The sequence below is a fragment of the Drosophila biarmipes genome, chromosome X, assembly GCF_025231255.1.
Source record: "Drosophila biarmipes strain raj3 chromosome X, RU_DBia_V1.1, whole genome shotgun sequence".
In the NCBI taxonomy this organism is placed as follows: domain Eukaryota; kingdom Metazoa; phylum Arthropoda; class Insecta; order Diptera; family Drosophilidae; genus Drosophila; species Drosophila biarmipes.
Genome location: NC_066611.1, coordinates 13,816,489 through 13,830,494, shown reverse-complemented (window position 1 = coordinate 13,830,494; position 14,006 = coordinate 13,816,489). Strand labels below are relative to the sequence as shown.

At 39.8% G+C, this 14,006-nt stretch overlaps 1 protein-coding gene across 3 annotated transcripts; it reads left to right on the top strand.

The window, feature by feature from the left end:
- The first annotated feature begins 9,765 nt into the window (after positions 1 to 9,765).
- Positions 9,766 to 12,078, top strand: LOC108025647 (innexin inx6). Of its 3 annotated transcripts, XM_017096185.2 has the most exons (3): positions 9,766 to 9,833; positions 9,887 to 10,619; positions 11,107 to 12,078. In XM_017096185.2, exons 2-3 carry the CDS (start codon positions 9,945 to 9,947, stop codon positions 11,878 to 11,880), a joined length of 1,449 nt encoding a protein of 482 aa, XP_016951674.1. In that variant the 5' UTR covers positions 9,766 to 9,833; positions 9,887 to 9,944; the 3' UTR covers positions 11,881 to 12,078. The 3 variants fall into 3 exon arrangements, with proteins under 3 accessions (XP_016951674.1, XP_050740929.1, XP_050740930.1); XM_050884972.1 differs by lacking the exons at positions 9,766 to 9,833; positions 9,887 to 10,619 and adding an exon at positions 10,837 to 10,962; XM_050884973.1 differs by lacking the exons at positions 9,766 to 9,833; positions 9,887 to 10,619 and adding an exon at positions 10,859 to 10,976.
- The last annotated feature ends 1,928 nt before the right edge of the window (positions 12,079 to 14,006 follow it).

Genomic DNA, 14,006 nt, shown 5'->3' with positions numbered 1-14,006 from the left:
TTCGCCGGCGTCGTTGAAGACCCGGGAGTCCCTAGCCCGGGCGCAATAATAACTATAATAATCAACATGGCGGCCAGTGGCACAGACACTGGGACACCGGCTCACACAGATACAAAAACACACTGCTGTTGCATGTTCTTCATTTCGTTTTCTTAATTTTATACATACGTTTATTCTCATTTTGCTGCCTTTTTGTTGGCTTTCTCTGTGCTGCGGCTTATTCTGCCTCGCCGCCGCCCCCGCCCCTCTGCTGCGCAGCTTTGTATTTATTGCGAAAAACACCCCAGTCTGGCATCTTTTTAGTATTCATTAAACTGCATAATTATACAATAAGTGCAATGGCTCCGCACCGACTTTGCAGCGTCCCCCTCCGCCCAACGACCAGCACGCCCTCTATCGCCGACCGCACGCACTTGCCCACCCACCAGTGCCACGCCCACCTACCGCCCCCCCCCCCCCCCCCCCCTCCCTCAAATACATATACACATACAGCTTTGATGTGGCCTGTGTGCATACACCACACCCACACAAGAGGGGGCCAGTGTGCATGTGTGCGAAGGGATTCAATCGAATGCAAAGGATAATATGTATAAATTATTATAGAAAAAGGGCAACGTGTTCGGAAAAGGAAATAATAGGGTTCTAAAAATATTAAAATCATAATGGCTTATTGACGCAAAAAATACTTCAAAAAGGATGACTGTAGTTCAGAAATTGTAATATGCACGTGGGCCATTCCTTTGACAAATAATATTTATATATTTAAAAATAAATTACTTAAAAACAATAAAAAATACTTTTTTTAAAAATAATTTTTCTAAATTTCAAATGAGTTATTAAAAACGATAAAAAATACTTTTTTAAAACATAAGATCTATAAAAAAATAATAGTTTTCAGTAATTTCATAGCCTTTTCATTTTTTCTAGATTTTTTTATATTATCATATGATATATCAATATGAGATTTACTCAAAATTACCAACAAATGTTGCTAAGTATAAAAAAAATGTAATAAATGTCAACTTTTTTTATATTTTCTTGGTTCCATATTATGATTTCTTTGGTGTCGTTTGAAAATTAGCAAAAAATGTTTCATAAATATAGAACTCCCCATATTCTACCCACTCAGCATAGTCCTTTTGCAGTCGTTCTCCACTCCTTTTCCCAAAATCGAGGCTAATTTATTTAATATCCCTTGACCTCCCGGAAATGCCAAAACAAGAGTTGACCAGGCGGCAGTTTGGGCAGTGGTGGAGCCGAATGGTTCATGGGATTATTAAGCAGGATTATGAATAGATAGGCTCATTCATTCAGGCCGTTCTCGCCCTGGCCGCTCATTGTTTTTATGTTTGGGGCAAACTTTTGCCAATTCCAAATGGAGAAACGCAACCGAAATATATCCAGCCACCTGAACTAGTCCGGTTCGGACCAACTCGGTGCGGCACATAAACAAATCCCTTAAACGTTTTAAATGCCGGAGCCCAGCTGCATGTGGCCACGCCCCCTCCGAACCACTACAAACGCAACGCAAACGAATCCGAACCGAAAAAAGGCACCAAATGGCCAAAACAAAGGAACAGGCATCGGGGCTTTGGGCCAGGGTCAGGCGAACTGATAATACCCTAACCCAAGGGTTCGGGCAACCATTATATTCCATTTAAATTCGATTTAATAAAAAAAATAAATAAATAAATTCATTTATATCGAACTCAACATTTTGCATAACATAATTGAACTAAAACATTAGATTACTTACTTAACAAAATTTATTTAAGCACATTTTGTAAGCCAATTGAAAAAAAATTGATTAAAATCAAAGTTTTAAATCCTTTAATTAAGTATTATTATTTTAAATAACATTTATATAGTTCAAAAATTCTATTAAACATACAAATATGAACATATGCACGTGTTATATATTTTTAGCTAGTGCACTGTAAAAAATATTTTTTAAGTTTACTCTATTTTACAGAATTTATAAATCAAATTAAAATATAAATTTCTAATTTAATAATTTAAATTGATGACAAAAAAAGGGAAAATATTTATATTGACAATAAATTTATATATTCTTGTTGGTTTTTTTAATGTAGTTGTACTAAAGAAAAACCCCATCAATAAAATAAATGTTATATTTTAAATGGATTAATATGAAAGCAAAAATGTTTATATTGACGGTGAACTTATAAAATATATTTTTTAAGTGTAGTTCCATCAAAGAGTAAATCATGAAAAAATAATGACTAAGCAGTGAATAAATGTAATGTTTAAATTTGAATTTTGCTTATATTTCTTTTCTTATTGAACATATATTGCTTAGGAACTTATTTTAAAGATTCTTTGGCCTCCTAATTCGAGCTGATTGCCCCAGCAAGGGACCCTCTTCTCCAGGAAGCGTATGGGTCTAGGAAAAAGTGGACATTGGACGCACTTGGAGCATGTGTCCGCACCATTTCGTGCTCGAAAATAGTTTTTGGCCAACGATTGGGCAAGGCGTTGGTGCTGGCTGCCAGGAGCAACTGGAAATGGAGATGGAGCTGGAGCTGGAGCTGGAGTCCGAGCTAATCGGACAGGATATGAGACAGAGCCAAGACCCCGGGAGCAACCAAGCATCGCCCTCTGGTGCATCGTAAAAAATAAGCAGCAGCAAATTGTATTTTTATGAGCTGAAACTGTTTTGGGGCCACATTTCAATGTCGATAAAAACAACGACGGTCCTCTAGGCGGGGTGGCAGAGGGCAGTGGGGTTCAGGGGGTTCAGGGGGGCACAGTGGGGTTCAGAGGTTCAAGGAAGGCCAGGGAGTGTGGACAGCATGTGTGGCGACCGGCAAAACCGAAGCCCACTACAACATTAACCATAACAGGCTAGAACGCAAAGGTCACGGGTCACGACTACGAAATACCCACACTCACCGTACAGCTTGATAAAAAAAAATATTTTTTTCTAAGGAAAAGTGCTACATTAAAAAGTTTTAATATAAAAGTCTACAGGTTTCCCATTTTAAATAATTAATAACTACTCGTAAAACACTTATTATACTTTTTTATTAAATTCCTACACAATAAAAAAAATATATTCTCCAAAAAATAAAGTCAAGAAAATCTAGATTGAGCTTAATGAATTATCATTAAATTATAAAAAAAAACTATAAATAGAAAAAGTATCCAATCTCCTAATCTTTAGATCTCTCCCAGCATACGTATAAGAAAATGAATTACCCAATTTCTTATTAAAACCATAATTTAGTTTTTAGTGTTGAATATATTTATGAATTATAAATAAATTTTTAACAAATATTTTTATGACTTAATCCGAAGCAAAAAATAAAAGAAAAATAATACACACATGCTATTATTTATAAAAAAATAAATTAGCTGGGTAAACAAAAACCAATATACCCATGGAAACTTCTTATACCTAGGTACCAAGTATAAAAACTAAAACGAAAACTTACAGCAAATTACAAATAACGAGCCAAAAACCCTAGTCTAGAATAGATTTCGGGGGGAGAAATGTGGGTGGTGGGGTGCCTGGGCGTTATGTACTAATAGAAAATCGTGTGGGAAATTCCACCGCCAGCCTGCCCTCGAAAAGCGAAATTTGGGCAGCGGAAGACGTGCCCTGTCAACTGGCCATTCATTAGGCATAATTAAACGTGATCAGAACCGGAACCGGACCTTTAGCTCCTAATTCATATCCGTATATGGCCAGCTGCAGCCAAATTAAACTGATGCAAACATAATCACCTGCCAGGGTCTCAAATGTTATCGATGAAATCATGTTCTACTAGTATACAGTGTTTTCCAGTATTTATATTAAGTTCATAAATGGTAAAAGAGGTTTTCATTAAATAAAATCAAAAATAACTTTCAAAAATCCTTGAAAAACCATAAGAAATTAGAAAGTAACTAAAAAAAAAAGTAAGTCTATCGAAATTTAGCTTCTTATCGATAACAATTGTAACTATTAACCATTGAGAAATATTCAAGTAAAATGTTCTTGAATTAAGAACATTGGTCTCAATATCTAAAGAAAATGGTGGGAAACGAGAAATTAAAATTAAGTTGTTGAGATAAGCAATGTAAATAGCTCCCATTGAACTTGATTCAAGCTTATTGATAATATTTTCAACTTCAAAAATGTCGATCTATTTTTAAGAACATTTTCAACTCAAATAAGAACGTCGGAATTTTCTCAGTGAAACGGAAGCATAGTAACATTCATAGTATAATATAAGAATTGAGAAGAAGTAAACCCATCTCCAGATTCTTGTCTGTACAAATTGTAATACTTATTAAATTAAAATGCTAGCCCCTGTCCACTTGAAAGGACTCAGCCCGCTCTCCAGATCCTTCTTAATCCCTTTCTTATATTGTATACCTATTCGGATGCGTATGCTGCCTGGCAATATCGTATCAAATATGTTCATCATGCGCCACCGTTTGATTGCTACGGGGATTCTGATAATAATTAAAGGCTCAAGGCGGCCCCACTGCCGCCCGGCGAAGGAGTCCCCCTGTCCAACGCTCCGCATCCGACTCTGGGCACGCCCAGTAAATAAATATAATTAGCTGGGAGTCTGGAGGGAAGATCTCCAGAGTTCCAGGGCTCCCGAGCTCCCGAGTTCCGGAGCTCCGGAGCCACACAAAGCTGGGGGGCACGCAAAATGAGATGACACTAAATCAAAGTTATTCAACTCACGTCGTTAAGTCATTAATCGAACAATGCACGGCAGGAGCATGTCAGGCCACATATGTGTGTACGGTATGCGCGCATATACTCGTAACACATGCTGATATCGTCGCCTTTAATTTAACTTGGCCCGTCGTCTTTGTCTTTGTCCTGGCCAACGAACGACATCCTATTGACGACCATGTTGGCACATAATAACACCGAGGCTCCCCCAAGACGATTACGATTACGATGATGATGATGACGATGATGGTGGTGGTGCGGCCTTTGAGGTGAGCAATGTCAACGCGGGACCCATCATAGAGCCGGGGAGCCACCAATGTCCGACCGTACAATGCATTATTAAACGCATAAATTCCGAGTCAAGTGGCAGGCAGCCCCGAAACAGGCTGGGGCAGGACGTGGCGCCGGGGAAATCCTTTTCCGAGTGACGTCGTCGGTCGGTAAGTGGTCGCGCATTTCAAGTGCATTTGACAAGGAGCCCTGGCGGCGGCTGCTCCGGAGGCGGACGGAACGGGACCGACAACCGCACATCTCTTTGGCACTGCTTACGGCTCCTTTCATCAGCCATCACGGCCCATTGGCCAGGAGAACACTGGCGACCCTAAGCAATGGCAGCTCTCGGAGGAGCCGGTAGGCGGAGGAGTCTCACTTGAGTAATAACAGACAGGGGCCCGAAATTGCATTGGCTTCCAAGGCCAAACAAAAATATTTAACATTTGAAGTAGTTAATGTTATTCATCATAAATAATTCGCGTAATAATAATCAAAGAAATGTATAAAAATGGGAAAATGTGTTTTTTACCAAAATCTGAATACCATTTTTCTACCAAAAAGTCTTTGACCTATTGCGAATAAGGTTCAGCATGTGGGATGTCATACCTCGTTGAGCTCGTCGTTTTATTTTCAATCTTTTGGCATTCATGCCTGAATGTTCAATTTTTTCAACGTTTCTTAAAAAATCAAGTTACAGCAAAAAACGCCTAAGCAAAAAATCGAATTTTTGCCAAAACCTGTGACTTACTTTTTAATATCAGTATTTTGGTCGAAACAAGAAAAATAGAGGGCCAAATACCGAATGTCATACCTTGCCGAGCTCGTGACAAAATTTCCAATCAACAGGCATTCACAGCTTAAAAATTTTAATTTTGAAAAATTTTCGCAAAAAAAGACCATGCTACCCCTTGTAAAAAAATTAAAAATTTGAAAAAATTTGTAGTTTCCAGAATCAAACAGAAAGTAAATGCGATTAATTACCTATCTTGTTAGCTGTTCAAAACAGCGTCCTTTGGATTTCGGATCATTTTTGGCCAAGTTACAGCAAAAAAGGATTAGGAAAAACCGCATTTTGGCCAAAAACTGGGGACCTTATTTTCCGCCCAAGCTCACACGTGCTAAGCCAGCCAAATGATTTAATAATGATTTTCATTGTGCAAAAAAATGCTGCCTTTCGGACTAAAATGTTCGACTTGCTATTATTTTTCTTCCATTACAAATTTAATTTAATTAACCATTTATCCCCGTCATCTCTCATTAAAACAAAACCTTAAACTGAAAGCTTTAAAGCCGCAAGAAGCATTGAAAGGAGTTATTGCTTCATTAGACATATCGATTTGAAAGCCTAATTGAAGCCCATAACTCTCGAAGTAAATAAAAAGGTATGCGATATAATCAAACAAATCATTTAATGAAAATGGCTACAGATAATAAACACCCATCAAATGAATACGAGCTGATAATTAAAAGCTTTCATGTTTTATAAATATGTTATGGCCGGCACAACGGCAACAGCAACAGCAACAGCGACTAAATCAAAAAACACGCCCATCCACAGGCAAACAATTATGGAAATGAAAACAGGCCACGTGCATTTTAGCCAAATCGCAGCCACCTTTAACAAAGTTTAACCAAATTGGGCATCAAATAATCGCGGAGGAGCCAGCGTTTAGGCCCCGGCCAGCTGCTTTGGCTTTGCCATATTTATGCAGAAAAGTAGACCACCATCGAACCATCGAACCATCGGGCCATCGACCGTTGACCATATAGCAGTCACCGCATTCGGGAGTTACAACTCGAATGGGAAATGGAATTGGGAATGGGAATGGGAATGGAAATGGCATCGGCATCGGTAGTCGTCGGCGGGTCCATGGCGTATGGCAGAGATGGCAGAGATGGAATGGCCCGGTAATAGGATTATGCCCGGGCTCCATCAAAGCCAAAACAACCGCAACCACGCATAATTGTTAAATTTATTTATTTAAGCACGAAATGCGTAGCCATGGCCCAACGCAATGTTCGCACACAGAAAAACGCTGGGCAAATTGGTGGGGAGGCGCTGGGGACGAGGAGGTATTTCCACATCCATCCTTCCTGGCCATCCATCCTTTCTGGCCATCCATTCATCCTGCCATCCGTCTGGCCATCGAAAAACCTCCCGCCCCCCGCTATTGCAATAGCTCTCGGGCAGTACAGCAAACGCTTTTCGGTTTTGGTGGTCAATGAAAAATCGCTTTAAATAATGCATTTTATTTAAATAAATATTTAAAAAGCTGTCAGCGAACTTTTATGGGCTCCGAATGGGCGCCCGGATGGAGTTGTTTGAGCCGCATAGGGTGACTGTATCGGGCAGCCATTGATTGGTGTCGGTTAACGCCCCATTGTTCTCGGCCAAGCGGCCGTGCAGCCATGACCTACTGCCAATCGAAAGAAAAATCTGAATTCCTAATCGTTTTGGAAGTCCATATAAATATTGAAATATGACCACGCGTTTAGAGAACTTGTCGTACCTAAGCTGAATCCATAGATACATATATGTATTTAAAAGAATCTCACTTGAAACGTGGGAGTGACCTACTGGCAATCAAAGGAATATTTTCCATTCGAATATTGTGAATAATTGTTTTTAATATTTAAATATATGTTAATAAATGCCAAGACTCTTGGCAAAGTTGGGGAAATGACTGCATTAATCTGTTCCCATGTAACTCTTAATGAAATGTAACACGTGACTGAACCAAAAACAGAATATAGTATTTATATATATAGCTATTATAGAGTAAAATTTACATTTTTAAGGGAATATATGAAGCCTACTTATTAATGATAAAATGAAGACCTAACTAATCGAACTAACATCATTTTATAATATATCTGATAATATATAATATAATATCTTCATATGGTATGAAAATGTTAGAAATAAAACATTAATGTAACCAATAAATACTTATTTTTCAACATTATATACCTAATAGTATTAAAAAAAAATACTAAACAATTTTTTTATATGATATATTCAAAATATAATATATATATCTTCATTTAACAGCAATATAACCCCCAGATTAGTCGTATTTTTGACAAACTCATCGATTCCTGCTAAAAATGTATTTTATTAGCAAACTATTATTTTTTAATATAACCAAGTAAATACCAAAAATACTAAACTTCCTTTAAAAGCATCATAACTTTCATATTAGTTGTAGTTATCCAAAAATTACTCTCAACTTCAATAAATAAAGTAATATTTTTACGAGTCCCTCCCAAAATGAATTATAAGTACTAGCAAATTTGTATTAGTATTATAAATACCAAAAAATAATAGACCAATTTTGTAAATCCCTTAAAATGTATCATATCTTCCTTGCAAAGCCCTATTGCAGTTTTGCCATAATCACTCCCATCTTTAACGAATAAAATACCATTTCTTAGAGGCCAGCAAAAATGCCTTGTTATTAATTAGACCCGCTGAGTCTGGCCAATCCAATGACTTTTTTTTTTGATTTCCAACCGCTTCCACTGGCTGGAACTACGAATCATATTTCATTGTCATTCTCGTTTTATGGCCAAGCAATCAATGAGGCGAGATCCCAGGGACTGGCACTGCCGGCAATCGGCAGACACGAGAAATTATAATTACAATTGGGCACCGCATACGTATACGTATACCCGTTACGACCAGGACTAATTAGTCTCCTGAGCGAGTTCCCTGAGTCCCGATTTCTGATTATTGTAAATCTCTGGTCACGCACTAACGAAACAATTCATAAATTTAATTTTTGCGCCAGAGTTGTGGCGCGGAATAGGATGGTGGGTTAATGGGATGGCGGCATGGATGGATCGATGGGGGTTTGGAGCTGGGAATGGCAAGGGGACTTGGACAGGAGGAGCAGCCGATGCTGGAGTCGCCACTCGACACGTCGCAGACAACGAATTCCCACAATAAACATTTCCACCGGCAGCCAACGAGCGGATGATGATGATGATTATGTTGATGACGATGTATTTGCTGGCTTTCGCGGTGCCCACACCCCCAGCCCAAAACATTTTCCACCCCAACTGCTGATTATGATGATGATGCCGATGATGATGCCGATGATGATGACGACGATGTGGGTAATGACGCTGATGACGACACACCGCTGGGAATTATTTGTATATGCAGTCATGTAGCATCGATTAATCATTTTATTATTATTGCCATTCGCTGGCGTTCCCATAGCTCGTGATCCTCATACATACGAGTTTTGAAAAGTCGTGGACAGTCCCGGGACTGATGGAATCGAAAACGCTGTTCATAATCGTACATAATCAGGGAAATTGCGCTCAACTGATGGGATGTTTATTGAATTCGCTCGAAAACGATGGCCAAAACTGGCTAACGAGTATCCCTATCACTGAACTGCTTTATTTTCTTATGAAATTTAGGATGGAATAATACTTTATTTGTGCATAAAAATAGAAAAATTAAAGTTTTGAACATTAATCATTAGAAAGAAAGTTATTATTTGTTCACTAACCACATATAGAAGGACAATATATATCTCCAACTATGTAAATACTAATTATAGTCAGAACCATAATAAAAACTGAAAGCTACGTACTTTTATGTACAATACTCCTTAAATAAAATATTTAAAAAATAAAAAAGCTACTGTAATATTCATTAAATTAGTGTAAGGTCAGACGATAAAATGTTTATGAAAAATATATCCAATTTTGGAAAGAAACATTTATTTTCCACTTAAGTTCCTGGCAATCCTTGATATAACTGTAAAAAAATTGAAGAGGACAACCCTACCCCAAGTACAGTCTAGTAAATCGAATATGTGGCAACCCTGAATCCTAACGAATTATGACAGTAGGTTAATACTGTCACACATCATTTTGGACAACTAAAAATAAAAAGTCCAGCCAAAGTAGGTAAGAACTTTAGGGAAGCGAATAGAACAGAATTTCCCAGAGGAAAGCCATGTATGCCGCCGTGAAGCCCCTCTCCAAGTACCTGCGCCTAAAGACGGTGCGCATATACGATCCCATCTTCACGCTGCACTCCAAGTGCACCATCGTGATCCTGCTGACGTGCACCTTCCTGCTGTCGGCCAAGCAGTACTTCGGCGAGCCCATCCTGTGCATCAGCTCCGAGAAGCACACGGAGTACGTGCAGTCCTACTGCTGGACCATGGGCACCTACATCCTGCCCGCCGAGGGCGACCGGGAGAGCTCCAGCAGCTGGGACTTTGGCTTCTACTCCTCGGCCACCGCCGAGGCCTTCAATCTGAGCAGCCTGCGCGCCCTGGTGGCCCAGAATGAGCAGTACGCCCGGGTCATCTCCATCGCCGAGGGAGTGGGCCCCGAAACGAGGGGCGTTACCAAGAGACTATATCTGCGCTACTACCAGTGGGTCTTCATGATCCTGCTCTTCCAGTCGCTGCTCTTCTACTTCCCCTCGTTCCTGTGGAAGGTGTGGGAGGGGCAGCGCATGGAGCAGCTCTGCAGCGAGGTGGGCGACGCCCTCATCCTGGAGTCCACCTACCGCACCCGGCTCCAGATGCTGACCAAGTACTTCCGCGCCCAGTTCTCCCCCATCCACTGCTGCTACGCGCTCAAGTACGCCTTTTGCGAGCTACTCAATCTGGTCATCAGCGTAAGTATACTAATCTTTTTTTTTGTAACCCAAAAAAACTATATTTTGGTCCACCCTTATGTGCAAAGTACAAGGTGGACCAAATCATCATTAAATATTTTAGATTTTGTGTGCCTTAAATGTACTTAAAAACCAGATATTGGTCGTAAAATATTACTCATACGACAGGTATAACGAAAAATTCTCCTAACAAAAATAAAATTGATCAAGTCATAAGTCATGAATTTAAATCCAATCTACTTAACAACACATTCTAAATCAATAAATTGAATATACAAAATTAAATAAAAAAAGAACTTCAAATTTGGAAAACTCAAATGCCTAAAAGAAGGACCACCCTAATGTACATATCATAAAGTAATATACCTAAGAAATAATTTCAATTTGGTTTTTTCAAAATTCAAATGACATAGGGATTTTTAAATTTTCATATAAATAAGGCCCACCCTAAGGTACATATCATAAAGTAGTGCACTTACCTTCGCAGCTCCTGAACTTCTGGCTGATGGACGTGGTGTTCAATGGGTTCTGGCACAAGTATATCCATGCCCTGGCCGCCATACCCGTGTACGACTGGAACTTGTGGAACCTGATGACGTCGCGGGTCTTTCCCAAGGTGGCCAAGTGCGAGATGTTCGTCTACGGACCCAGTGGCACTCCGAATATCCTGGACATCCTGTGCGTCCTGCCGCTGAACATCCTGAACGAGAAGATCTTCGCTGTGCTGTACGTGTGGTTCCTGTTCATCGCAATGCTGGCGGCGATCAATATCCTGTACCGGCTGCTCCTCTTCTTCTGCACCGAGTTGCGGCTCCAGCTGCTGCGCACCCACCTGCGCGGAATGCCCAAGGCGCATGTGCGCCAGGTGCTCTCCACGGCCGGGTATGGCGACTGGTTCGTGCTCATGTGCGTGAGCATCAACGTGAACACCTCGCTCTTCCGCGAGCTTATCGAGCAGCTGTATGCCAAGCAGAGGCAGGCTCGCCCCTTGGACATGGAAACAGTGTCCGTGTCCCAGTCGGCGGAGTTTGGCCATCCTGTCCAGCCACTGGCGCATCCCTCGCAGACCAAGCTCGACAGGAGTAACAGTCACCATTGCAGCATTGGAATTGATGCGGTGACCCATCGTCAGTCCACTACAACCATGAGCAGCCATCGGCAGGAGGTGCCCTCCAGGCCCACGGCGCCGACCCTCAATTTGATGGCGCCCAACGACGAGATCATCAGCATGGATCGCTTCTACCACGAGAGTCATGCCTAGGCGGTGGACCTTCTCCAATGTTAAGTAGCTTTTCTAGGAATTTTTAGCGGATTAACTGAACGGAACTGCAATAAAGGGGAGTAAGAAAATATAAGATTACAATTTCCAATATTTAATGGTGAAAATGATAAGTGTAACATACCTTTTAATATCAAGTGCACTTTTTCTTCTGTAAAATATAACGGCAAGATCATTAACATGAAACCATTGAGCATCTTAACAGCATGTTAACTACTCTGTTATAAACTAACTGTTCTGCTTGCTGTTTTTATTCAAAATACATACCCACATACATATGCACTTTCTTCACACATTACACCTGTTTATGTGTGATCAAGATCATCAACATGAAACCATTAGGCATGTTAACTACTCTGTTATAAACGAACTGTTCTGCTTGCTGTTTTTATCCAAAATACATACCCACATACATATGCACTTTCTTCACACATTACACCTGTTTATGCATGCAAAATCGCGCCCGTATCATTTCTCTTGCGTTCCCCTTCACTTCGACCCTGCTTTATCAGTTTGGCAAATAAGTGAATTGCATCGGAATGCAAATAAAATGCACTAATCAAAATGACAGCGGGGTGGCCGGCGGGGTAAATACCAAATACCGGCAGGCATAACAAAAACTTTAACAAACTTACAAAAGTTAAACAAGCCGAGCTCGGCGGAACGGGGGCCGGGGTGTTCGCTCGCGCTGAGAGATGATGACGATGATTGCAAAACTCTTCTCTTCCGCTGGTTAAGCTTTTGTCTGTCTGCCAACAGGTAAAACTAACAACAACAAGTCGGGAGAGGGGAGCGAGCAGGAGTCAGTGCTGCCAGCCATAGCTTCCGAAGTTAAGGTAAAATGCTAAAAAAGGCGGGAGTTAAAAGCAAAAAAAGAAAAAAATATATTTACTTTTTAGTTAAAACTTGAGTTTTTTCTTAGCTTCAAAGAACAACAAATATTTGCAAAATTTTAAAACATGTTTTTGTGGAATGATTATATGTTTATATTATATTCATTATTTATTATATTTATTGGCTAAAGCACTTACCCCTTTATAAGCCATATCCGGCTATAAAATAGCTAAAATAACCCCACTAGCCATAGCAGAAGGAGGGGACTGGGAGAGGAAGTTGGAGAAGAGGCGACGACAACGCAAATGGCGGCAATTACATGCAGCTACAGCATCAACAATAACACAACAACAGCAACGACGGGGAGAGAGAAAGGGAGAGAGAGCGCGCGCGAGAGCTACCGACGGAGACAGAGCGCAAAAGAAAGACGCGGGCAAAGTCAACATCACTTTGTCTGAGCTGAGGCGGCCGAAAAGCGAGAGAGCGCGTGCGAGGGAGCAAGGTGGCGCGGGTAAAAGCGCAAAATAAACAAAGTTAATTTTAATTAAAAACCGCAGGAAACCGAAAAAACAACAAAATGCTAAATAAAATGGGCGTGCACGAAGTGGCTCAGCGAAGCCGATGACGATAACGATGACGATGACGCCGAGGAGTGGGCAGGAAGACTTGCATATGCAGCTGCGATAAAGAGAGGGAAGTAGGAGAAAAGAGTGATCAGTGCTGCCGGCAGCCCCGAAAAAAGCTAAAACAAATAAGGTGAGTACGAGTCATAAAACTAAATTAAGTTTTATAATTTTTATATATTCGTATACGTAATATTATATAGCATAGCCTACTTTTTCGGGCCCCACATTTTTTTCATTCAGACAAGTTATTTACTTAGATTTAGATTTAGTTTCTCAATTTTTAAGCCACTTTAAGAATTACAATTGTTGTAGTAAATGTTTAATGCATATTTTTAGGTTATGAAATACCTTTTTCTCTAAACATTAATTTTATAGATTTAAAGTGATCAGTGCTGCCAGCACAGCCAAAAACTAAATAAATTAAGAAGAAATTAAGTGAGTTTGCTTTAAAGAACTAAATAAGTTTTATAATTTATTTATAGGCATATACGTGATAATGCGTATACGTAATTGTTGAGATCATGCATTTTTAAAGCCTACTTTTTTGGGCCTTACATTTTTTGAAAGCAGATTTATAATGCTTTTTAATAATTTATAAGTTTGAAAGAGATTTAAAAAATGCATTTTGACTTCAACGCATATGTTTTT

Coding starts and splice junctions, on each gene's coding strand:
- LOC108025647 (XM_017096185.2), top strand. CDS start 9,945: ATGTATGCCGCCGTGAAGCCCCTCTCCAAGTACCTGCGCCTAAAGACG. Junction 10,620..11,106: donor TACTCAATCTGGTCATCAGC/GTAAGTATACTA, acceptor TTACCTTCGCAG/CTCCTGAACTTCTGGCTGAT.